Source organism: Eleginops maclovinus, chromosome 15 (genome assembly GCF_036324505.1).
Source record: "Eleginops maclovinus isolate JMC-PN-2008 ecotype Puerto Natales chromosome 15, JC_Emac_rtc_rv5, whole genome shotgun sequence".
NCBI lineage: Eukaryota > Metazoa > Chordata > Actinopteri > Perciformes > Eleginopidae > Eleginops > Eleginops maclovinus.
Genome location: NC_086363.1, coordinates 9403883 through 9429679, shown reverse-complemented (window position 1 = coordinate 9429679; position 25797 = coordinate 9403883). Strand labels below are relative to the sequence as shown.

General features: G+C 41.3%; 2 protein-coding genes across 2 annotated transcripts in view; one reads left to right on the top strand and one right to left on the bottom strand.

Annotated features, from left to right (window-relative positions):
• Window positions 1-6001, top strand: LOC134876828 (pro-opiomelanocortin-like). The gene is made up of 3 exons (XM_063902002.1): window positions 1-246; window positions 2869-2998; window positions 5018-6001. Exons 2-3 carry the CDS (start codon window positions 2879-2881, stop codon window positions 5582-5584), a joined length of 687 nt encoding a protein of 228 aa, XP_063758072.1. The 5' UTR covers window positions 1-246; window positions 2869-2878; the 3' UTR covers window positions 5585-6001.
• A 634-nt stretch (window positions 6002-6635) lies between these two features.
• The window catches only part of LOC134876827 (protein EFR3 homolog B-like), a 29952-nt gene continuing 10790 nt past the window's right edge, over window positions 6636-25797 (bottom strand). The window contains 22 exon segments of the mRNA XM_063902001.1: window positions 6636-9848; window positions 10470-10519; window positions 10612-10718; window positions 10964-11012; window positions 11134-11225; window positions 11651-11778; window positions 12189-12256; window positions 12334-12465; window positions 13184-13345; window positions 13962-14037; window positions 14127-14299; window positions 14784-14835; window positions 14932-15043; window positions 15386-15547; window positions 15735-15870; window positions 16323-16401; window positions 17388-17522; window positions 21657-21763; window positions 21765-21807; window positions 22157-22278; window positions 23940-24090; window positions 24824-24951. Of these exon segments, the coding sequence (XP_063758071.1) occupies window positions 9743-9848; window positions 10470-10519; window positions 10612-10718; window positions 10964-11012; window positions 11134-11225; window positions 11651-11778; window positions 12189-12256; window positions 12334-12465; window positions 13184-13345; window positions 13962-14037; window positions 14127-14299; window positions 14784-14835; window positions 14932-15043; window positions 15386-15547; window positions 15735-15870; window positions 16323-16401; window positions 17388-17522; window positions 21657-21763; window positions 21765-21807; window positions 22157-22278; window positions 23940-24090; window positions 24824-24951 (2370 nt within the window). The 3' untranslated portion in view covers window positions 6636-9742.

Here is a 25797-nt window from a genome sequence, read left to right as displayed (position 1 = left end):
CTCCACACATCTATAAAAAGAGCTTTCCTCCTATGAGGAAGCAACAGCAGACCTTCTCCTACTGAGCATTTCATCACAGAGCAGAGAGAAAGCAGAGGAGGAGGAGAGGGATCACATTTAAGTGTCGCCACTCTGGAAGATCTGTGGACAAACGGAGAAAAGCAAGAAGATAAATAGATAGAAGTACTTTATTGATCCCAATTTGGAGAAAATAAATTTGAGAGGAAAGGAAGGCTTTTGGAAAAGGTAAACATGTTTTATTCTAAACTTGTTGGTGGATTGTTCTTTTGGCATGAATCAAAATTGTTTCTGGTTGTCCTTAGCTTCTTTTTTTTCTGAGCACGATTGCATTGATTTCACACTCTTACTTATTTTGGATTTATTGGCATGTACAGCTGCAATTTCTCTGTAAATTATAATTGAAGAAAATGTTTGTATTTTATAGTTAGACCTCAGCTTTTTGAAGAATATGCAAAGTTCTCTTTCATGAGATTTCAATTGCTTTTCTTTGAAATAACCCCCCATGAACAAATCTTACTTGCAAACCATTTAAATAACTCGTTATATATTAACACATAAGGTTTAAATCTATTTTAATCGCAGCTCTCTTTTATCAGATAATGCCTGTAGAGAGCTGAGTGAGTCATACTGTAGGAAGACTCTCTGCCAGAGTTACAAAGATGATGGCCCACCAAGGAGTCGCTCCTTAGAATAATAGAGAATGAGGGAGAAACAAGACGATACAATTACCCAATAAAGGATGGAAAATTCACTGCGTATAGGGACAAAATGTAAAAACAGAACAACAAAATAAAAGCTGTCCAACCGAGTATACATTTTGTTTTATTTTTCTCTGCTATCCAGCATCTGCAAATTAAATCCTGCAAAGATTGCTATCCTCAGTCGATGGTTTTACAGGAGAAGCTAGAGAATAGGAGTGATACTAAACAAAGCAGCAAGAGATGAGGGAGGCGTTTGCCTGGTGGAGATGCGTCATAAGGGGAAGTCATTCAGCAATGATGAAAGAATTTGTTACGTCTTGCTCAACACTAAAAGTAATGTATCGCTTCTGCAGCATGTGTCGCTCCCGGGGTGAATGCAGCTTCTTAAAACACCCATGTGTTTTCTTGCATGTATGTGCATGAAGCATTGTCCTTGTAGAAAAACAAAAATCCTCGTTTGCTGGCAGCTCGCAAAATGATCCTTTCACCTCACTGACCTTTCAACCGCTGGCTGCACATCTCCCTGTTGTTCTTTAACAAAGGCTGTTTAGGGAGGGAAAACGCCCATTCACTAAAGTAATGAACTACTACACTCATCATGTCTGTGCCCTTGGAAAGCTATAAAAGGACCGTCTGATTAATTTCTGTTTGTTTGGTTCCTTTAGGGAAAATTGTAAGGAAATAATTGCCGGTTTGAATGAAAGCGGTCAATTATGTCTGACATTCAAAAAGCCTTTGTGGCATGTCACACCCTTCTCACACTGTCTGCTTTTAAATTAAGGCAAAAATGCTAAAAATAATACTATTAAACAAAAAAAACAAAGACTTCCCCCAGGGCCATTCATATTCACGTTCTCCTTGACCTAAAAAGCAGCTACATCCCATACAGTGATATCTCAACGTGGCCTTCATTCCATTTTTTTATGTTAATTAATTTATCATACATTGCCCTCAGTAAAAGGCGGATTATTTACAGGCAACTTAATGTGAAACATAAATGAATCGCTTTACAACTGCTGCCCTATTTGAATCAAGTGCCACTTAATGAATAGTTATGATGATCATTTTCAGAACTGTAATATTACACCAAATCAAGTTTAAAGTTGATCTGAAGTTGAAGTTATAATCTGTTAGATTTCAGAACTGAATTGAATTCTGAGCAGCTACTTTTTCATAAATGCTGCCAAAACAAACTCGCGTTGTTGAAATGAAGACGTCAGTCGTTTATCCCATGTTTACTTTTAATTTGATGCTTCTGACAGCGCATGTTGTTTTCCACACAACAACTCAGTGGCTTGTTTTGCTGTTAATCATTACTCTTTTACAGAAACTAACCTGTCTTTTTTTAGACTTGTTTGACAAAGCACCACAGTCTGCAGTGATCAATACATGGCATTTGCTTTGGCTGTTTCTCAGATTAAAAAAAAACACCTTGTTTTCCTAATAAAATAATATTAGTGTGAAGTAATGAATTGTGAAACTAAAAACACAAGCGCTGGTTGAAGAGAGAGAGCTTTGATCAATCCCTACTAACTACTGAGATCCATGTCTATTCTTTCTCAAAACAGCAAATCTGTAAAAAGAACATCTTATTAAAATTCAATAAAATATAAATATGGACAAAGAAAAAACAAAGACCCTGCCCTTCTCACTTAATCACAATCCTCCTCCGTTTCCAAGCCCTGATTATTTTTCATACAGTCACGCACGATCAGAAACCACAAACCTCATTTGAGCCTCCTCTGGAAACTATATCACATTTTTTATGGTTTTCATTATCTACAACTTTTTTATAAGATTTATGTGGTGCTGATCTCTTAAAATTCAATGAATTTGGAAAAGGAATGTTGGTGAATTGCATTTGAACTCACGGCTATTATTCAGCCGTGACAAGCAGCTGCAAATCCACCAATTACAGTTGTTATTGCGGGGAAACATGCCAAGTTATGTAAGGAAGTGAGGAATTGTTATGCAAGTGCAATCATCAGGAGAACCTTTCTTTCCCAAAAGTAACAGTTTATCTTTTCCTATTAAGGCAAGAATACGTTATGCTATGTTAGCCTATTGGGACTGTTATTAAATCCTTTTCAATGTTCTGAGGACAGTTCCCCATAGCTTAATCTTGTATATCTGTCCTCCACACCAGGCTGAAGAAGATGGTGTGTTTATGTTGGTTGTTCGTGGTGGTGATGGCATATGTGTGTGTCCCTGGGTTCGGGTCAAAGGGCTGGGAAAGCTCCATCTGCAACGACCTGAGCAACAAGGGGAGGATACTGGTAGGTCAAACAGTTGGCTCTATTATATTCATTGTAGCCTCTCTACGTTGTTTCCTCTTTGTCCCTGCCATCCCTATAGGCAAGTTATTTGTATTCCTATCAATGATTTCACCTAAGGTATTGAAAGTCCTTTGAATAGGACCGAGACCAAACAGAAAATAAAAAATAAAATAGTATAAAAAGTAAAAATTTGAGCTTCAAGGTTCATCCCTAAATTTGGAAATGGACAAAATCTTTCGTTATGGTTATTTTCTTCCACAGGGATCATTTTGAGATATAACATACAACCAAGGGGTGGGAAGTAACTAAGTACATATTACTGTCCTTAGTTACAATTGTGAGATACTTGTACTCTACTTCAGTATTTCCATTTTATGCTATTATGTACATCTACTCCACTATAATTCAGAGGTAAATAGTGTGCTTTTACTCCACCACATGTATTTAATACCTTAAGTTACTTATATATAATCAACACTTAAATCAGACTTTAGTTACACCTGGAGTAAATTCACACGCTACCCAGCTTTGATAAACACTTTAATGATGAGTATTATAAAACATATCATATATATGATTGTTAAATTAACCAATCTGCACAACGACTACTTTTACTGTTGGTCAGATGTGTATACTTTTGTACTTTACTTGAGTCACATTTTGCATGTGTCAGGGTTTGGGGAAACAGGACCGAAGTGCAGTAAAATGAACGGGAGGCAGGGTATGGGTCCAAACAAAAGGCGAGCTTTATTTAAATTAAAGCTGTACGTTCAACCAAAAAATAACCACACCAACACTAACCAGGGGAGACAGGGACACTGGGAATAGGAGCAGACAGACGGACGAGCAGGAACAGGCAGGCAACATGTACAACATCAGGGAAGAAATGACGACGACCAAACAAGAGACTGAAGTATATCTTGTAGCAATGTTTGTGAAGATGATGAAGAAGTCTCCGGAGACACCAGCTTGTATATAATAAGGTTTATTACAACAGCATAGTATCAGACACCAACACGAAAGAAGAAGAAAGAGTGTGCGCTAGGGTGGCCAGACGTCCGGCTTTAGGCCGGACAGTCCGGCTTTTCAATGCCCTGTCCGGACGCGTATTTGTCCTCCTTCTTGAGTCAAGAAGTCTGGCCACCCTAGTGTGCGCACCTAAAGTGCGTTTATTCCCATGAGGTATGCCCCACTAGGTGACCTAGGTCAATTCCTAGGGTATCTTTAACGTATTCGAGGAGTTGTTTTTCACTCTTCTTCCACCCAACATTCCCCTGAACTCGGGGAATATCTGCCCTGATATATCTCCAGATTTAATACACCACAAGACAAAAGGGGAACCAAGACTAAATACACAAGGCTAATCACCAAACAACACACAGCTGGAGAGGGGAGGAGAAACACAGGGGCAACAGGTGAACACAATGACATAATCAGGGAAGGAGGAACCAAAGGAGGAGTGAAACTTAACGTGACACAAGAGGGGAAAACCTTTCAAAAATAAAACACACAACACAAAGACATGACAGACACGAAACCAGGATCATGACAGAATGCAGGACTTTTACTTGTAACAAAGTATTCCTGCACTCTGGTACTTTTACTTTTGCTCAAGTACAAGATCTGAGTACTTCTCCCATCTATGCATACAACAAGGCAGTGTAAACTGAATATAATTGGAGCATTTTTCATCTTATGGACCCAAATTGAATCAATAAAAAAGCACAGACTAATAGATAGTGAAGCAGTTGTTATTTGCACCAATGAGAGAAAGTGTATTATTTCAGTTTTTCTTTTTTATCTTAAGGATTTTGTTGGAGGTTTTATGCAGTTCTTTTTATTTATTTGGTGATTCAAATAAGAATACAAGTCACAGTTATGATCACAAACAACAAGCATCCGCTACTATTATCAGTATCAAACCACAGTTAGTTTTACACACCTGTATCATCATCAACTCTTCACATGACTCACAGTTTTCACATGCGTGTTGACGTCTCTGTGCTTGCTTCCACACAGGACTGTATTCACCTCTGCATGTCTGTCATTCAGACTGAATTCCCACTCGGAGCTTTGGCCTTGAAGGTGAATGATGAAGACGACGACCTCTTACTCAGCATCATCCTGGCCACCCTGGTGTCTGAAAACAAAATCTCAGAGTCAGGTGTGAAAGACCACACTGATCTGCGACGCTCCTATTCAATGGAGCATTTCCGCTGGGGCAAACCCACTGGCCGTAAACGCCGGCCAGTCAAAGTTTTCGCCTCCAGTCTAGAGGGAGGGGGCTCCTCTGAGGGCAGTTTCCCCCGTCAGGTGCGCCGAGAGCTGAGCGGCAACCAGGAGGATGTGAGGGGGCAGTTGAAGGGAGGGAGTCAAAAGGCGAGAGTCAGCTCCAAGTCACATTCGTTGGGCCCGCAGGAGAGGAAAGATGGGACCTATCGGATGAGTCACTTCAGATGGGGGAGCCCCACTGCCTCTAAACGTAATGGCAGCTTTAAGAAACAGTGGGAGGGGAAAACTCGGGGGCAGCTGGCCAAGCTATTCAAGAACATTATGGTGAAGGATGTGCAGAGGATAATGGGCTGAATGTACCACGGAGGAGGGGGGGTGGGGGGAGTCGCTGTTGTAGAGAGAATCTAATAGCCATTGCATGTCAGTATCCACAGGTCTTTATTTTAAATTACAGACACTTGTCACAATCATTAGCATGTTGTTGAATGTATATTTCTGGGTCTCATTAAAACCTCAAATAAAGATAAGAAACTAGGCAGTTCTTTGTTTGATAAATATAACAATGCACCAACAGCCTTGAGAGATTTCTTGTTTTTCGTGTGGGAATCATCTTTATTGATCCTTATGTTGAAGAAGAGAGAATGCCATTCCATAGAAAGACGTGGGTGTGAATGACAGCTTTTAAAATCATATATCCAGTTCATTTACAGAGTTGTATCTTTTTGTAAATTAATATAATATTAAAGAGTATTATGTTTATGGCAAACAATACTGGTATTTGACTGATATTTTTTTAATCAAGCACACAATTATGAACTATATGGATCATTATCAATCATTAAAATCATTTAAAAGCTCTGGCAAGTAACATTTTCAGTATGTTCTTTCAAATAACAAAACATACCATTTTTAAATATGTATCTGAAAATAATGGGGACAAACGTGGAAGGCTTATGACTCATGGCTCAATGTCGAAGGTATTTGTACTAGATTTTAAGCAAGGTGGAAGCATTTGTCAGTCAGGAAATAAGCCTGGCACAAAAACACATGATTTCTTCTACATATTTTCCTACCAATCTTTTCAGTATACCGAACATTATTTTGCTAGGAAGGCTGTGGTTCAGTGCGTTAGTGTGCTGATCTTCGTATCAGGAGGCCACTGGTTCATCCCCGCTGAAGTCAGCATGCTGCTCCTTGGGCAAGACACTTCACCCTAATTACTCCTGCAGTATTGAGTGTATGTCAGTCGCTTATGGTGGAAGTGTCTAACAAGTGGCATGTAATGCAATGTACTCCTTTAATTTCAATACTACATAACAAATGGAAAAGCTAAACACTGTGAAGGAGTTTCAATGGTTTTAAGATATTCCATTGAAGGCTGTAAAAGTAGCAGAAAAGACACCAATAAAATACATGTTGAATTTAATTCGGAAAAAACACCCCCTCAGAAGACAGGCATGGGGTTGGCAAATAAACAGTACTGATGCAAGTATTGTCACAGTGACAAAACTCAGTCATTACAGGCAAGCAAAACAAGCATTGTTAAGGAAACCTAACATTTATGATTGCTTAATGGACCACTGCACTGGAGCACGTGCTTGATTATTTTAATGTACTGCATGATGGCGTTAGCAGCTTCAGATCACATTTGAAAACAACATTCCACTCCGTGACGCATCCCCCATCGTCAATAACAAGTACAAACCGAAACAGATCAGACTATTTCTGGTTACAGACAAATTTATTGTACACAACGGCAACATCACAAGCATGCAAAGTCAGGTATGACACTCATAAGGCATTTTCTCCTTGTAAAAGCTGCCTTTGTCACTAGGGAATCCAGTTTTTAAAGTGCAAAGTTCACAGAATGAATAGATTTGACCTACAGCACTACGTTGTAAACAGATCTATTAACGAGACATTTAATGACAAAATTAAGATTGGTTTACTGTTAGTCAATATTACCATACACTATGCAATGACAACAAGGACTCAGATTTACAGATCTTCACTGCCAAGTTGCAAGATGCTGAAAAGACAACTTCACAAGGTGTCACTGGAAGGTTTAACAGCTGCACGTCGCTGTGAGAGAAATTGTTCTTTGTTATGGAAAGAGTCACTGGACAAAAACTGTAAACTGATTTTGGTCTTGGGTTATGACAATATAGACACACATCTGCATGACTGTTCATTTAGACGCATGAATAAATACACGCACACACTTCTGCACTAGAATGGTAAACATGAACAGATTTGATACACAGTGGACATGAATATACAGACAGATGACACCACATAGTAAAAAATTGGACCGTGACACAGAACGGACACCGTTACATTAAACATGTGGCTGCAGCGCGACTCACGCTCCATGCAGATAATTCACAGAAGCGCAGAAGCTGGAGGGGGGGGGGGGTCGGTCTCTCACAACATCACAACACTCACAATCACAGCACCACAACAACAGATGGTAACAATTTAAAACACAAACGATTTTGCTACCAACAGTTGGGCTGTGTTAGCCAGGCTAGTGGCAAATTATTGCCATTATACTTTGTTTTGATACCTGTGTGTAGGAGCACACATGCAGAAGAAATGGCTTTTATTTTAATCTTGCTGAATGAGACAGGTGCGCCGCTTGGAGGCCGCGGCAGCATGAGCAGCGGTGTGGCATAAAAACAGAGTGCAAACTGATTTCAGCAGGACTGAGAATGTGATGGCAGCACTACAGCTCACAATGGTGCGAAAACCTGTCGCGTAATATGTGGCTAGTAATGATAGATTATTCCATTGACTCTTTAGCAGGACACGTTTCAGACTTCACTAGTGTGATAAACTGGCCTCAAGACGATGTAGATTTTTCTTGTGGGCTGTTTAAACCCTTGTCAATAAACCTTTTTGATTTCATGAGTTGTTGGTTTTTACGGAGGCCCTGAGAGGCAAGTCATAAAATGATAATAATTGACTAAATGATGTATTTTCTAATTCTGATCGAAATGATCAAGGTTTTGCAAGTTTTATATTTTTGACATTTTGGCAGGTAGAATTATTTTGTGTTTTTTGGAAGTGCTCTGAAACCCCATGTTTTGAATTTAGACGGAAAATAATGAATGCTTTATTTTCTTCCATGTGAGTTTGAATTCCTCTGTGCACTCCAAATCAGAGCCAATATCGTGAGTTATGTTGTTGAAAAAAGGAAAACAGAAAGACTATCCTGGTTCACCTTATTTCCTTGTTCATAAACATTATCAGAATTACAAATATTGAACACCAGGATTTTGATTATCCCCCTTGCCCCTCAGTGCTTCCGTACGTAACATATTTAAGATTTTACAAACAAATCTGAATACTATCTAAGCAGCTTTCTCCCTCATCTATGGACACAATCAGTGCAGTGGCAGTCTAAAGTTAGAATTAATATACAGTTTATATACAGTACACACACAAAAAAATCCCTACTCTGTACACCCGCTTATAGATTTATATATTTCTCTGTATATACACATTTATATGGAAAGGAGAAAATAAAGGATCCTTCTTTAGCCTCTAGTGTTTGATCTGGTAAACATCACAGTAAACACTTCAGAATATAAGTGTGGTCGTGACCGTGAAGCAGTGTGTGTTCTTGTGTACGCTATAACTCGAGTCACCAGCAAGGCACACTCACTTTGGGAGGATAGCACAAAGATAAACAGTTGTATATCGTTTAGATAACGGGTAAAAACAAAAAAATTACAATATGAACGATAAAATACTAGGTGCAGGAAGTAGACGCCTGGCCGGAAATAAAAAGCACTTTTGGCTAACAAAAAAAAAAGGCAAAAGAAAAAATGGTAAAAAAGATTAAAAAGAGCAACATGGGATATGGTAAGCATTAGCGTGATATTTGTATACATCTGTCCATATTCCATGCAAACATACACAAATTAAAATGCTTCTTAAACACATACGGCGATAAAATCAACCAACAAAAAACACTAATGAAATATTTTTAAAAACGGTCAATCTAATTTCATGATCAACAGTAGTATGGCACCCTGTAAGGGACAAACAGGTGGGAAGAATGTCCGAGATTTGAAGTGCTATCCAAAATGTCCAGTAACATGGCATGCAACGAGTCAGTTCCTTCAAAACCAAATGAAACAACTTTCAGTGTGCCGCTCTATGTCCCCCTCGCAGTACTTGGCAATTTCAACATTTTAAAATCCGACCACAGGAGATTCTACAGACATGGAAGGAGACGCGAGGGGAATAACAGAAAATAAAACTTTTACTGCGGCATGTGTCGACATAAATAGCCCGCTTGTTTTGGCTGCAATCACACGGCAAAAGAATTTCGGATGACTTTGCTGATCAAGAAGTAGCTTGTTCTTGAGTGGGCTGTGGGTTTTTTTCTCCTCATCCCCTGTGGTGGTGTGACTCCATGTTCAGATCGGCATCCCCCCCCCCCCAAAAAAAAATGACTCTGCTGTCCTGAAATGTGAGATAGTTCTTTAACTTCCCCTTTCTGCTCTAGTAAACACACAGGTCAGGAAACTTCATCTCGTAGAGGGGTACGGATCGACTCTGGCTTTGGCCGTAACCTGATGAAATGGTTCCAGATGGGCTGGGCGGGGGTCTGCATGGGAAAAGCAAACATAATCAGATAATCAGGAGTTAATCATCGAGTTTTAACAACAACACCACGAAGCTTGTGCAATCATGTTTTGATAGCCTTAGGAATATGTCAAACATCCAATCCATGTTGACTTTTAAAAGACGGTGCTTCTGCTGGACTAAAGATCTGTAAACTCCAGACTGTGAAGCCCTCCTCTGCCAGGTTTAGCCCAGAGCCAAGAGACACATCAATCCTGCTTCAGTCTTCTTACCCTGACTCCCATTGTGTTTAAGAATCGATTTTAAGATTTAACCGATTACTTTAAAGGCTCAGCATGACCTCTCCCTGATTTATGCCTGAGCTCGATGTACCGTACACGCAGTACTTTTAGATCCCGTCCCAGCGGCCCTGCTGAAAACTAAAGGGGACAGAGTGGTTGCAGTCAGAGCCTCGACTCAGCCCCAGGAAATCAGGTCGCCTGAGTCAGGAATCTCCTTTATGTAATAAAAACAAGTTCCTTGAGATTTAATTTCCTTTGAGCTGTCTTTTTTTTCCTTTTTCTTAATTACTACCATCAAGTTTTTATCTGTTTTCTGTTCAATCTGATGATTTACGGCACTAAACCAAAGGGCGGTCTCTTACCTGATTGTGATCTCAAAAATCTGATTGAGTTTGCTCTGCAGCAGGGTGGCCTGAAGGGACAAAGAATATCACATGAGACCATAAGAACAAACTGTGACATCAATAATCAAACTATGTGGGTTCAACGAAAATGTTTTTTTACCCTGGCGCCACAGTGTGCAGCTATCTCCTCGAAGGGAGCCTTCTGAAACTTCTCCACCACTTGTCTCCTCCGCTCCCTCTCCTGCTCCTCCATACCGACGCTGTCCACTAGAGGGACACACACATTATTTATGTCTCTTTTCTGCACCATGCTGAACTAGATTGTGATGAAAGTGACAATTCGGCCTTAATGCTTGAGTTTCTTTACAAAACAGGAAATCACAATTGTTTATTTCCCTGGATGTCGTTCTTTGTTAACTTCTTTGTTGGTTTCGTTACATAAGAGGACTTCCAATGCAACTCAACAGAGCGTTTTACTCGCTGTGACACTGTTATACAGTATGTGGACGTACCGATGGCATTCTTTAGGGTTTCAAATGTGATCTCCTCCGCTGGTGTCCTCTGCAGAACAGAATAAGAATAAAGGAAGATTAAGCACTAATAATCTGACTCAAACGTCCTTGTATATGGGTGTGTTTAAGTTCTTGAACATGACACTGTTGGAAATGCTTGTTGCCTTTACCTCTTCTTTCTCTGGACTGTTTCGGGACTCCACCTCCACCTGCAGTGAGATGGTCTCTCCGATGCTCTTCCTCTTGGACAGACGGTCCTCATCTGGACACGGAAAAGAACACAGACATGCTTTCTTAATCCAAGGGCACAATTGTATGCATCTAATTAGAATAACGCAAGCTGACAAATGAGTAAAAAAGCGACGTAGCTCCCAAAGACAATGCTTATCAATAGGTAATAGATGGTTAAAGGGCTTTTTTGCCCCAGAGCTGATAAACGGCCCTGATGTAGAGTCCTCCAATGAAACACTAAATCCCCTCGAGCTGCAGGGACAGAAATCAGCTCTGCAACTCCATACAGGAATCAATAAAGCACCAGCAGAAAGATGAAACACGCTCGCAAATTCAATAAACAGTATCATTATTTACTTTAAGAGAGTAGTGGTTTCTCAGTTAAAGAATGTCTCTTCTTTGCCAAAGCTGACTTTTAAACGCGATGTAAGATTTTACCACAAGAGAGATCCTTACCAGTATACTGGGGGACGTATGGCGTAGCCAGTCTGTCTGTGTTATAACCACTGCCTCCGAGGACCTCAGTGATCTTGGACTGGAGGAACAGAATGTCCCCTTCTACCTTCTCCAGTGAAGAAGGCAGTCTGGGAAAAGAGAGAGAGGTGATTTAAATACTTAAAATGTCAAATATATTAACATTTACTCACATTTTTGCAAATTTAGTGTATGGTTTCAAAAAATAAAAGGCTTTATTGTCATATGCACAGCATCTACAGTGTAAATATGGCAATGAAAAGTCCCAGGCTTATTCAACAATGCAACATAATATATAAAAAGACATAAAACAATAAAAACAATTTTTTAAAAACAGTGCAGAATAGAGAAAATGCAAGACCAATGTGCAAGTACCGGTAATACAGATCAAGTTAACTATATACACGTCAAAAATAAATAAATAAATACAAGTAGCTAAATGTATGAGAACAATGCAGAGAGTGTTGTAAGTGAAAGCGGTTATAGTCTATACATTATTATGAGTGTATGGAGTACATACTTGGGATGATCAATGAAGACGTCCTCAGGCAAAAGGTAGCCCCGTTCTTTCTGTCTCATCTCAATCACCTGAAGACACAAAATGCCATTTATTAAAGAAGGCTCTACACACGTTCATTGACATAAACACAAAGAGAAGCCCAGACCTCGTGTATGTGCTGGCAGAAGGCTGGGACGGTGGTGAGTTGGCAGATGAGGTTGAGGTAAGCGGCGGCGATGGCGTGAACAGCACAGCGGTTATAAACAGGAAGCGCCTCGTCGGTGGACAGAGCCAGGTCCTGCACAGGAAACAGAGAGAGCACACAAATTCAGCACGACTTAAATCAAATACCTTGTTAAAACACACTCAGACTTGGCCCTGGGACTGTTTCCACTTCTTAATCTTGTGTCATACATTGGTATTTATATGTTTCGTATATTCAGAGTTTTACCGCTTATCTTTAAAAACGTATTTCGGATTTGATGTCCTTTTTTTTCCAGATATTTTATAGTCTTTATTTCAAAGCACTGTACAATGCTTTTTATTTATATTAAGTGCCACGTCAATTTTTATATTATGAGACTGAATATTGTAGCGCAGTGTTGGAAGATTACTGAGTATTACGGCAAATTTCAGAATTATTTCCTGACTGCATAAATAAATAAATACATATTTTGCACATTTTTATATTTCCTTACCTCTTTAAAAATCGTCACAGCTCTCTACTTTAAAATATAATATACTGCAGTTGTCATATATTCATTGTAATACGGTCTTTCTGGTTTCTTTTGTATATTGTATTTGGAGTAAATTCTTGTCTTTATTCTTTTTTAATGTTGAATAGTTTTTCATTCTATTTTTGATCTTATCCAACAACTTACTTCCCTTTGTTGTTAACGTCTGCACCACCATACACCAAAGAAAGTTCCTTGTATGTGTAAAGGCACCTGGCAATACACTTGATCCTGAAACGTAAATAGACCTCATAATGTGACTGAATGCTTGTGTTTCAGTACCTGCAAGGCGAGTGCGAGGCGGATGAGGTCCACCACCACCTCTTCGTTAGCCAGCTCCACGCTGAGGAGACCCAGCAGGGCGAAGAGCGACTCGTAGTGCTGCCGGCCGCTGCTCGGCTCCTTACAGCCCAGGTAGATATGTCGGTACAGCTGCTGGCCGTGCTGAGAGGAGGACGAGGAGAAAGACAATCAAGAGTCGGAAGGAGAGGCTACTCTCTTAATAGTTTCAGCCAAGGAGCCCTTACAGGATGGAGAGTATATCAGGGAACGCTTTATGAATGTAATTTGGAATAACTAAATCACATTTGAACACATTAATAGTCTTAGTAATGTGAAAATACAACATGAGAAATGTATGAAAAAGACATCAGACATGCATTAAAATATTTGCATCACCTCAAGAACTAATACCAATAAAGAATGTAAAGTCGACCAGTTACAATTTCAAAGGCAAATAGAGAGTGTTACTATGAAGTGCATTTTAAGAAAAAAAACACACCTATCAAAATAAGTATAACACTCTCAAAACAATCATATTAACTGTGTTAAATTAAACCATGACGACCTTATCTTTGGTCTAATATTTACAATACTATTCATTAAACTGTGAAGTCTTTGAAAAAGAGAAAAAGGAATCAGCATAATTCATGTGAAATTAATCTTTGAATTGTTTGAAATATATAACTTTATCCAAACTAATTAATGCTGGTTGCTTTTCATTAATCTGCAGGGAGAACACGTTCATAAACTCGGCTTTAAGACTGACAAACGCTTTTACCTTTTTCATGAATAGGTTGTCCTGCCTGGAGCACTTGTCGACTTTGAGCTTGAGCACAGAGATGTCTGAGATGATGCTGCATAGAGACGAGGCGCAATGATTAACACAGACTGTTAACGGCGCCATCACACTAGAAATGAAGCCTGGAATAAAACACACACACACCTAATGTCGGAGAACTTTGCTGTGTTTTCGTGCCTGTCGATGAGACTGAGGAGGATCTGCAGCACCAGCAGCCGGAGTTCTGGATCCTCTGTGAGGGAGAAGGACAGCAGCGGCTCCAGGAAGGAGCTGGGCAGCGCCGTCAGCATGTTGGTGGTCTGGAAACCGGCAGTCACCTGAGAGACGGATGATCACAAGTTACCGCAGGTTAACACACACCTAACTAATATTCCTGCTGAAAATAAGGGGGTTAAAACTGCTTCCAACTACCCGATGAGGGTCAACTGTCATGCATGTCTCCAAGAGGGTTATTCTGAGGGATGTGAAATCTTCCTTGTTTTGAGAAATGGCTCAATAGTATGATTTCTTCTGTACACATAATGAATTCCTTTAAACAGAAATGAAATTATAAGGCCATATGAGTGCTGGCCAACACACATGGTTTGTGAAAAGTAATTTTCTCAAGGGCTGTACTCTGAGTTATTGAGGAGTGTCACCTTGACGTATTGTAAATGCGATCAAACATCTTGCGGCGCTGTTATATAAAGCGCTCTCTTAGAAAAATAAAATGCACTGATAACACCTCTCCTGCTTAAAAGATATGTAAACACTGTTTTTAAACCATTTTGAATGATGACTAATGCAAAGCTGAAAACGTACCTGGACCAGGGACTTGAGTAACATCACCTGGATCATCCTGGTAACCTCGGGCCTGCGGATAAAAACAAATGAAGATGTAAAAAAGACAATAAAACACACTCAGGTTACTGGGCTGCACAAACAGAGTGTGTGTTTGTGAGAGACTCACCCAGAGCCTGTGGAAGTCAGAGCCGGGTGAACCCCAGGGACCGGGATCTTGCCCATGATGAAGAGCATGACCTCTGACCTCTGATATGTCGGTAGAGTGTTGGCAAAAGAACCTGAAAGTAATAACATTTAGGGTGAATATTGATGTGTGTGAGGAACACTGGCAGTGATTGTAGGGGGATTTAAATTATTCTCCTTTTTTTTGGGTGTTTGTCGTTCGTTCTTATCGTAAAAAGTGTAAGGTAAAAGTGACAAAACGAGAGATGAGATGCTATTGGAGCGAAAGACAAAAGAAGGAAAGATGTGCAAAAGGAAAGAAGATGAACACTCACAGGTGTACACAGGCAGACACAAATCACCACAGACAATTGGAACAATTCTAGGAGCCTGTCTTGGCTAGCCTCCCACACACACACTTTCTCGCACATACACTGACGCAGCAGCCACTGACTCACCGATGGTCCTGATGACAGCCTCCTGCAGCTGCCTCTCCTCGTGAGCTTTAATGATCTTGGTGCCGATGTTCGTGCTGCCGTCATAAGAGCCGGTCAGTTCGTAGTCCACGCTCAGGCGGAGCTGCCGCAGCAGGGTGTTAAACACCTCCAACACTGTGGGACCTGCACACAGTGAGTCATCACAACACTAGTTCACACTGTCCGTGCAGGATCCCGACATGCCAGCTGGTACCTTGCTGGTGTTTTTGTGTGTGTGTGTGTGTGTGTGTGTGTGTGTGTGTGTGTGTGTGTGTGTGTGTGTGTGTGTGTGTGTGTGTGTGTGTGTGTGTGTGTGTGTCGGTCTTCTCACCTACAGAGCCGCTGGCTGCAATGGCTGCTGCCTCCAGCAACACTTCCACGATCCCGGCTCGCACTGTGGCTGAGTTCTTGCTGTTAGCGTCAAGGTGACCGAGAAGCTGCTGGATGACCAAGTGAGAGTGCTGAGACTGGGAGAGAAGGAGAGAAAGAGTGAATTAAACCGAAAACTAAATAAATAAACAAGAACAATTAGGGAATTAGAGGTGGTGGATATCTGTAACATGTCCAGGTTCTTCAGAACGGTCAAGAACTAGGGTGCTGGATAGCTCGGTGGTTAGAGGAGGGGGCCCATGTGTGTTGTTTGCTGCCATGGACAGCCTGCGGTTAGTCTCCCCCTTCATCACCATATCTCCAATAAAAGCACTAAGCTGTTTTTTTTAAACGGTAGAGAATTAAAAGATTTGCATTCTTCAGTCAGGTCCAAAAAGAAACACATGATTGATATTGAGCATTTTTCTAACAATTTATAAAAATCTGGTACTGTGTAAATCATACTTGGATCTGGATTTCTAGACAGGGTGACAGACAGAGAAAGGGGTTGACGAGAGGAGGTCTGAGTGGTAGACACTGTATCTCTTACCTGGATGGAGTACATGATGATTTTGAAGCAGCGCACTGCAAAGGTCTTCCCCTCCCATAGAGAGTGGTTATCTAGGTGCCTGGAGGGGACACAGACAGGAGGACAGTGGACCGGGTGATTTAATAAAACATTGACAGGAGGGAGTGATGGTGATCAGCAAGGGATGGAGAGCAAATGTATCGTTCCGGATAAATCCCAGACATCAAGACTCAATCTGGGGTTTTTGAGGGTGTAGATCACTTATGTTGAATGAATGTATAGATGCACAACACAAGAAGTATTACTGCTACGTGGGAATATAGAGACATTTAACATAGGCGTTTAACGTTCATTGTTCAGTGTGTTCAGCACAGTCATCAAACATCAAGGTCGTCACTGCTCGAACTGTGCGCAGAGACACAGAAGGACAAATATTTAAGGAACGGAGAGAAACAGAAATGCTGATGGATGAACGAGAGCCGAAGTGAGATGAATTGTAGGGAAAATTGAGAGATGATGTATAATGGATGGATTAAGAGAGTTCAAAGGAGACATAAATGTAATATTTAACTGCACAAGAAATGGTAAGTAGATTGCAGTTGGAGTACAGAATGAAATCAAAGTGTAAATACACACTGTATGAGCTAGCTGTGTTCGGCTAAACATAAGCTGCTCAACAGACAAAAATTAAAAATCTACTCGGAAATAAATAGTTAATGTCTAGAGCTCTAGGGAAACGGCTGAGAGAGATAAAGTAGAAGAAAGAAGAGTAGATCAGAATACGAATCACAGAGGACCCGGTTCAGAGACATCATAGAAGATGACTTTAGAAAAAGATAAAGCGGAGAAAAACTTCAACACAAATTCTTTAAAATACAATTTAAAATGTCTGCTAGTCTGGAACAAACTGTGTAACCTTGCCTTGACCTTGTTGCTCCGCCCATATGCCACGAGAGAAAAAAATACCGCAACCTAGCATTCAGATGCATCCTTCCCTTTAGGTGCTGTTAATGCGCCAGTAAACGAGGAAAACACAAAGGAGGGAATCGCAGTAAGAGGATGGAGGAGTGTCAGGGGCTGTCTTACATCAGCACGGGCGTGACGGCGTTCTTGATGTTGCCATAGGCGGCACGTCCCAGCAGCTCCCTGAAGCAGCGCTCCGTCAGCTCCACCGGGCTCTCCTTCTCCTTCTCTGACGCCTGCAGCGGAGAGGGGGAGCGGCTGGTAGGGAGCGATGCAGGTGAGGAGGCAGAAAAAGGGGGAGAGGAGGGAGGGGAAGTCGAGTCGGGAGGGGGAAGAGAGGGAGAGGCGGCGAGAGAAAATGAGAGAATAGAAAAAGGAGTTCAGAATTAGTTTCAAATGTAATGGAGTGGATAGTATTTTGATATACACTCTCTGGACTCCCAGCAGCCTTGAGGTGACTTTTCCCTCTGCAGTGGAAATGAAATGTGTGTGTGTGAATTTGTCACCATGAAGGACATGTAAGACGTGTCAGAGTTTGTATATGTGTGTAAGTGGGTGTGTGTGTGACACCGTGTCCAGCCTGTCTTTGCTCTCATGCATAGTTTAAGCCACCGCTATAAATCCATCCTAGTCATGACCGGCCCTGGGTGGTCCACCAATGATGACATTATTTATTAACAGCCTCACTCTCTCATCATGCCTGCTGCTGCGATGGAGGTAATGAGACTTCCTGCCTCTCTGGGCGTCTCTTAACTCATCTCTGAAAGAAGACACTGACATTTGAGGGGTGATGGAGAACAGTAAAAGTTTTAAAAAATCACGATTAATATTGCTTTAAGGTCACACATTCAAATGAAGCCGTTTTATTTTAGTGGTGCTGATGAGCTCTAACCTGCTGAGAGGTTTAGCATTTGTTCAGCAGTAGCTTAAAATGAATCCACTCCCACTGACCCCTATCGGATTGAAGACGCATCTAAACCCCCCGCGGGAGACTTCCTTCTGAAGTCAGCCTCTCACTACAGTTTTGAATAACGATTAGGAAACTCACTAGCATGCAAAAATCCCCATCCCCATGATCTGAGAGACTACTTGGCTAGGCAAGTTTAACCTAACATCTGCTTCCATCAAACCATTTCCCGGAGGCTGTGTTGGAGTCCGTGGAGTGGCATGTTAAAGGCATGGATCATCTCTGCAGAACGTTTCTGCTGAGGCAACGTCTGGAGGAAAATGGCTCAGGGAGCATAAAGTCTGAGCATGCACCTACACACTAAAAGCAATAAATCAGAGCGGGCCTCCCTCTCTGTGTGGCAAACAGGAGAGGAAACACAAACAGGGGCCCTATGGTGCTCATTCTGAGGGGACATATTTGTATTTTGAGCCTATATTGTGACATTGTCTCCATGCTTTAATGTTCAAAAAGGACCTTGTTTCTCTCATCCTGCCTGTGCTGCAGCACCTCTTTACACCCTCTGACTGAAACCAGAGCCCAGTCTGCTCTGATTGGTTAGCTGGCCGGATCTGTTGTGATTGGTCAACCACTAAGAGATGTCCTGCCCCTTCATTCAGCCTATCACGTACAATGTGTTGGAGCGACAGCCAATAGATGCAGTGTTACGTAGTGAAGTCACTATGTCGTGGACGTAAAGAGAAGTCCAATGGATGCGTTTCAGGCAAGGGTGTGTGGGAGAGAAAGTCTCCACTGGAGGGAACTTTGGGATTTCAGCCTTTGCAGACCATTTACATGCACGAAAAAACTATTTAACACCCCACAGGAAAGGGAAAACCCCCAAAAGCATAATAGGGCCCTTTTAAAGGCTAAATGCAAAACAAAACAACAAACAGGAATTAAAGGAATATATTTTGCAAGACACAATTATGTTGGGAATTTGGAAGTGACATCCTTCTTTTTAAATAAACTTTATTACTACATTTTTGACTCAAGAGTTATTGAAATTGGAATCTACTTATACTAACTTTAATAATAATAGTTTAGCCAAGTCTAGTTCAAACACAATTGTGCATCATTCAACGACAATTTAGAATTTGAATGACAATGTTATGAATGAAGCCTTGAACTATTCAGAGCAGAATTCAAATCAATGTTTTTTCTTCTGGAACTTTAACACACACAATGAGTCTCAGGGAAAGATTGCAGTAGCTCCACAAATGAACGGTCCACAGAAATCCTTCTCAACTGTCAGAAGGCTTTGCTGAGACTGTCCCCGAGTTTGATCTTTAAATGAACACGTGCACGGGGATTAATGCAGAGAAAAATGCACCATCTGTGAGTTTGATTAGACTGTACCGACTGCTGTGGGTTTTACGTCTGGTAATGACTGCGGAGGCACAGCAGGGCCCGGTTTCATAATAACACACACAGAGGGAAGGGAGGCTGGGAGGCTCTCTGTTGGAGTGTGCCTGTCTGCTGTCCATCTGTCTCTCTCTCTTTCAATAAGCTCCACATTTCCATCACTGTACTTTCTATTATCTCCCCTCCACCCTATCTTCAAATGTTCTCCTCACTAACCCCCCCCCCCCCCCCCCCCCCCTTTAACTAGAGAACTCTGCATTGACGTCAAAGTGAATTTCGCCGTGTGGAACGCTGCCAATACAGCAGACTCTCTCAATGGCAACCTCCAGCTCTCAATGTAATTGTGATGCTTTGTTTTTTCAAATCAATTCTGTTTATCCTCCCCCCCCCCCTCCTTCGCCTTTTAACTTGTCTACCCTTCTCTTGGTGTGTTTGTCCTTGGAATACTGCAGGTGGGCAGCAGATGTCCATGAGGGGAGCAGAGCTGTCAGTAAGTTCCCTCGGTGATGACAGTGATGATGAATGACGTGTACAAATATAACGTGAGACAAAAAGCGCTGTCCGGCTTCTACACAATAACTCCTGATGTAGAGACCGAGACACAGCGGCCAATGGGCCTGGACTCAGTGATACCAGGGCTGTTGGGGAAATATTTTCCCTGGCCCATACCTTTGACCCAGTTTATCTGGTTCTACCGCCCTTGCTGAGCACAGGCCTGCAACCTTGGGCTGCTCTCTGTGTTTTGTCTCCCTATTCCTGCCTGTTGGCGTCCGCTGATAGAGGTGTTATAGTGCTCTGCCTGTTTTATCTAGTTATGCAATGTGTTGATTATTCTCTCAGAACCAGCTGAATACACGGGACTGGGTGAGAAATCTTCAGAATTGGTCGAATCAAGTCGTGGCAGCAGCAAGTCTTGTCAATTCTCCGGCCGTAACTTCATAATAAACCCTCAGCGTTTGCCATCAAGTTCCAGCTCTCTTCTGATTGTGCTGAGACTCCATTGCTCCAGATGTTTCCATCATAAGGGCCGTATTACCAGCTTCTAACTGCAGTCACACACTTTTAAAGCTCTATTTTCTCAATTTCACTGAAAAAAAACATTTCAGTGTGTAACATTTTCCACCCATATTCAACCAAATCAACATCATGACATTAAATATGATCATTTTAAAAGGAAATTGTAAGTTAAGAGGAAATAGTGCAGACAAATGATAATGTAGGCAAAAGGCACCTGGAAAAGAGCATTCAGTACTCAAGGTAGTGGGTAGCAGGTAAAAAAAACTGGGTTCTCTTATAAACTGAGATTGTGATAAGCGCCGGCTGCCGGCAAGAAGAGCTGACGACCTATTTAAGTCCAGCCGGCTACATTATTATATTCACTTTTTATTCTAATGAAATAGTTTTAAGAAACACAGACGGAGACCTGCTCAGCAGACGAGATATTTCAGAAAACCACTGAGGCAGCACCAGACAAGTGCGCAGTAAGCTTTAGAAAGTCCAATGAAACTACAGCATACTGTATATACAGATATTTATGAATGAAAAACCCTTAGTTACATAGAGCAGCCTCATTTTTAAACGAACATCTTAAAAACAGAGATGTTGTTAAAGTTACTGTAAGGGATTTACAGGTTTTGTTACATTAGTTATGTTTGGCATAGGAATATTTTACTAGTCATTTTAATGAATTAAATAACCTTCTTTAAGAGGAAAAGAGTGCATTCATGTTTCAAGTAAATCATATGATCTTTATAAACTGAATGTTATAGACTAAAGGTTCCAATGAAATGAAGAATACGTAATAAAGTCTAATGATTCTTAATTATCAAACATATAATAAGTCAGGAAAGGGCAAACTTGTTATTATAAATAACTATTGACAGACTTTTGGTTAAAACACACCAGAGGCCTTAATAATAAATAATGGAATAGAGGACAGTGAATTTGGCCTTTAAAGTTTTCCCTGCAGGGGGGTTTGGACCTGTTTGACTTTTTGCCCCCATCCTTGTGGAGAGCCCAGAAGAAAAAATGCAAGAGACCTGATAAACAGAAAGCCAAGCATGTCGCTCGTGCACACCCACCTCTCCGTGCGCTCTCCACTCTGCAGGTTGAAGAGCAGAGAGGGGACGATCTTGTCCATGTGCTGAGGGTCCCAGATGTTGGCCTGCAGCTCGTCGTTCACAGTCTTTCCTCACCACGCCCTGCAGGCCCTTGATCCCTGCCATGCGGATCCTGGGAGGCAACAGAAACAGAAGATCAGAAATCAGACACCAGACATCCTTTGACTGGCAACAGAATCTATAAATGGAGGATTTAATTTAGGAAATCTTCTTTTCGTCTTGTTTGTAGTCCAAATCTGTTAATCTTTAAATCCTGCAAAGCTATATTTAACTGTTCAAATATGTCACTTTGTCTATTTCGCAGCAGATGACAAAAATCTGTTTCAAAAGGATTTAATTTTTTCACGAAGATATTAAAAACATCAAGGGGGCAGAGGTAGTCTAAATAAAGGCTTCCTGGAGCCAGTCTAAAAAAAGCTGTTCAATCTGTCTCTAGCTCAATCGAGCATCTGTCCACTCACTTGGTGCGGATGTCAGGGTCCTCAAAGCTGGAGTGGCACATCTCACTGAAGCGCGACACAAAGAAGTCATAACTGCGGTGGTACGATGGGGTGTCCTCTTCTATGTTTGCAAACTTCACAAACTGAGAAGAGAAGAGGAGGCAGAATAAAAACCTTGTTCATGAAATAAATAACCTCCAGAACTCAAGAGACTCACAGTAATAATGTCTGCTCCTCGACAGCTCTAGTTTGTAAAGAGTTTGATTAAAAAACTCTTTAATAAAATAAGCTTAAATCCCCATGATGAATGCTTTTCTAAATTAAAGTCAAACCACAGCGCCATAACATCTTATTAAGAGTGAAGAGCAAGGGTGCAGGGGGGGGGGGTGTCTCCCACTGGGTCGTAAAATGTCACCATTTAAACACGCTGGCGTTAAGCCTCACAACACTCTCCAATTAAAAAATGATGAACTTAAGAATCAAAACAGAGCAGACGCTACCTGAAGCAAGAATGATATAACTGATGAACATTTTTACAGCAGGTGGTAATAAACATCATTTCCTCCTTTAAACACACACAGGAGTTTATGTAGAGAGTGAACGCCCCTTGTGAATCTATTTCCTGTGTACAAAATAAGTGCTTAGAGTGGTTTTGAATGTAAAGTACCCTCGAGTAAATTAAATGAAGTACAACTGCTCAGCTGCTGCAGCAGTTGATACCCGTAAACTGCCCAGGATTATTGGCAGTAATACCGGGCAGCTTCTTGTACCAACTCAGAAATGCACTCCATCTGCCTGAAAGCAAGTATAAGGTCTAAAACATTTGTGCTTCCAAAAGAGCTACACCGGGAGAAACTAACCCCTGCCCCGAGCCTTTCTTTTTTTATCACATCACATAAAGCAAGATGACAGATACACTAACTCAGGTACTGATGTGTTGATGAGCTGGCGGCTGTTGGAGAGGGCTCTGCAGCACAAGGTTTTTAGGTCGTAGAGTGTGAGAAAACCTGGCCGGGCTCGAGTCCTGTGGTGATAAATTCTCTAATCTGCTCCTTTCACCTCTCTCTGACACGGTTCTGCAGCTTCCAATGAGCCACACAGTGCACGTTAAAACGGATATATGCTATAGATGCCGTCAAATACAGGGAGGAGGCCTGTATGTACGGTCTGAGCAATTACAAGTGAATCCCGATCAATATCTTCACAGCGCTGGCACTGTGAACGCAAAGCTTTAAACCTGCATTTAATGCAAAACTCGACTTCCTTCCGCTGTGATCCACAATTAATTACGCAGCACTGATCTATGTGTGTGTGCATTTAAATGGATCAGTGTATGCACCGGCATTTGCCCTAAGTACAAACCCATTAGCGTGTGCGAGGGGAGATTGATAGCATGAAGATTATGAGCGAGAGGCCGTCGTGCCAAATATATGGCTCGGCAATTTCGTGTTGGAATAAATGATATTCAAATCACCGTTTTGGTTTCTCCAGTAAATACAAACTCAAAAAATCACCTTCAATTTAGTAAAGTTAAAATGGACAGTGCTTCTTCTCTTTCCTGAATAAAACAAATAACTTACAAAGATTATTACATCACTTGATGACCTTATTTGAGTGTTCACCACAACTTTTACTCCAGTTTTCAATCACGGTAACGTCTATTTTAGATATTTCTCACACTGTACTTCTTTAGTAAAGCCATATCTAAACAGAATGCTCTTCATAAAATCTTCCACTGAGTGCCTTTTCATTGCTGTAAAACTATAAAACATCTGATGGAAGTGATATGACGGTGTATACTCACAGAGTTGGTTCCTAGGATCTGCAGGCTGGGCTTGTCTGACTCCAGCAGCTTGCGCACCATCTTCAGGAAACTTTCCACAAACAGGTTGATGCTCTGACAGTGGCAGGCCATCAGCAGCTGGTCCAGCGCCTCCATGGCTATACACACATACCTGAGGAGGAGGGGGAACAGACACACAAACATCTGGATGACACCATTAACCTTCTACGCAGTGATATCTGTGTCTGGATATCTTATACGGATAATAAAGTATGTGCGTATTTTCCAAATCTCTCACTGCCCATCGCTCTGAAACTTGCATATAAATATATATATAGATAACAGATTATAGCAGGACTGCCAAATGTTAATGTAATCTGTCCAGGCTGTTTGCATCAGAGAGATCATCACAGCCAGTCCTAGTCACGGGTCATAAAGACGACAACTTCTGTGGCATTTAGAGGAGGTACAGAGTGTACAGAGAAATAACCGTTGACCGTACAGAAACATGACCGCTTGCTCCTTTTACAGCAGTCATTAGAGCGCAGAAAAGGTTCAAGAACAAGAACACATATATTTGGTATAAATGCAATGGCATAATTGTACAGCTCTCTACAGAGTTGTTATGTGGGAGATATGATAACTGTATACTATTAGACAGGTCATCTAATTCAGATTTTTAAAGCATCTTAGACCCTGTCAGAGTTAATCTCTCTGATGCAAGGCAATTCCATGCACCACTTTTCTTATGAATTCATAGACAACCTCCATTTCTTAGAAGGAGTTATATCTAATAGCTTCAAGTTTAATGTGTGGCAGAGGATAAATGCTATACAAAATGTCCAGGCAGACACAGCCATGATGTTTTTTGAAAGGCTGCGTGATCCTTGACAGAGGATGCTCACCCGTATCTGTGTCGGGCCACATCCCTCGACAGTCTCTCAGACAGGTAGGCTCCGATACGGTCCAGCTTCTCTGGAGCTGACAGGGCGTAGAACGTCAGCTTCTCCATGTTGGCCTTCACCAGACCATCCTGTGAGGGCGATGGAGGGAGAAGGGGCGAAAACCAGACAAAGAATAAGTTTGACAGTTTAGAATCCTTAAAGAGTAGTTCACAAAAAATGAGAATACAGTCACTCTCGGGACAAAGGAGGCAAACGCGATTAACAGGAAGCTGGCACGTCCACTAGGGCTGTGCCTTGTCAACATCCGATGCAAAAAGGATTGTCATCAGGTAAAAGTGAAGATGTTTTGATACTATGTGGTACTGGCTTTTAAAGAAGCAACTGGTTAAGACACATGTGTTTGCTTCCACTGAGAGAGAATACATTTTCTATTCCTTGAACAAATCTGAGCTGTTAATGTGTGTACTGAAGTCTGCACTCCTCCTCAAAAATATAGTTGAAAGAGTGTAACTAGTTCACAAAGTTTCACCTCCCACTCCAGCCCTTGACCTACTTCACTGCTCTTCAGCTTGGTCAGGCGGGGGAGAGAGCTAAAATATTTTACAGTCCATTGAGATCTAGTTTACATTCAAGAGCCAAAACACGCAGTCAACCCCCGAAAGCAAACAGAATGATGGATAAACTCTTTTTTAAATGATTTTCTTTAGGACTGTTACGTGTTGGAGACATGGGAACTGGTCAGAGTTGTGCCCTTTAAGTATTCTGTATGTAGCTTTGTAAGGCTTAGTGTCTTTAAAAATAATAACTGTTATACATGGGCATTGGGCAACATGCCAAGCAATTACAACCCTAACCCTCAGCACGGGATCTGTGAGCTAAATTATGACTTGTTATATAAAAAGACACAGGTGTTACTACTTTCATTAAACACAGTTGTCAAGTTTTGCCGTGAGCCATGACACATGCACAACAGC

Bases quoted from the DNA above. Each gene is read 5' to 3' on its own strand.
- LOC134876828 (XM_063902002.1), top strand. From the start codon at position 2,879: ATGGTGTGTTTATGTTGGTTGTTCGTGGTGGTGATGGCATATGTGTGT. The intron at 2,999-5,017 runs GTAGGTCAAACA...GCTTCCACACAG, and splicing joins GCAACAAGGGGAGGATACTG to GACTGTATTCACCTCTGCAT.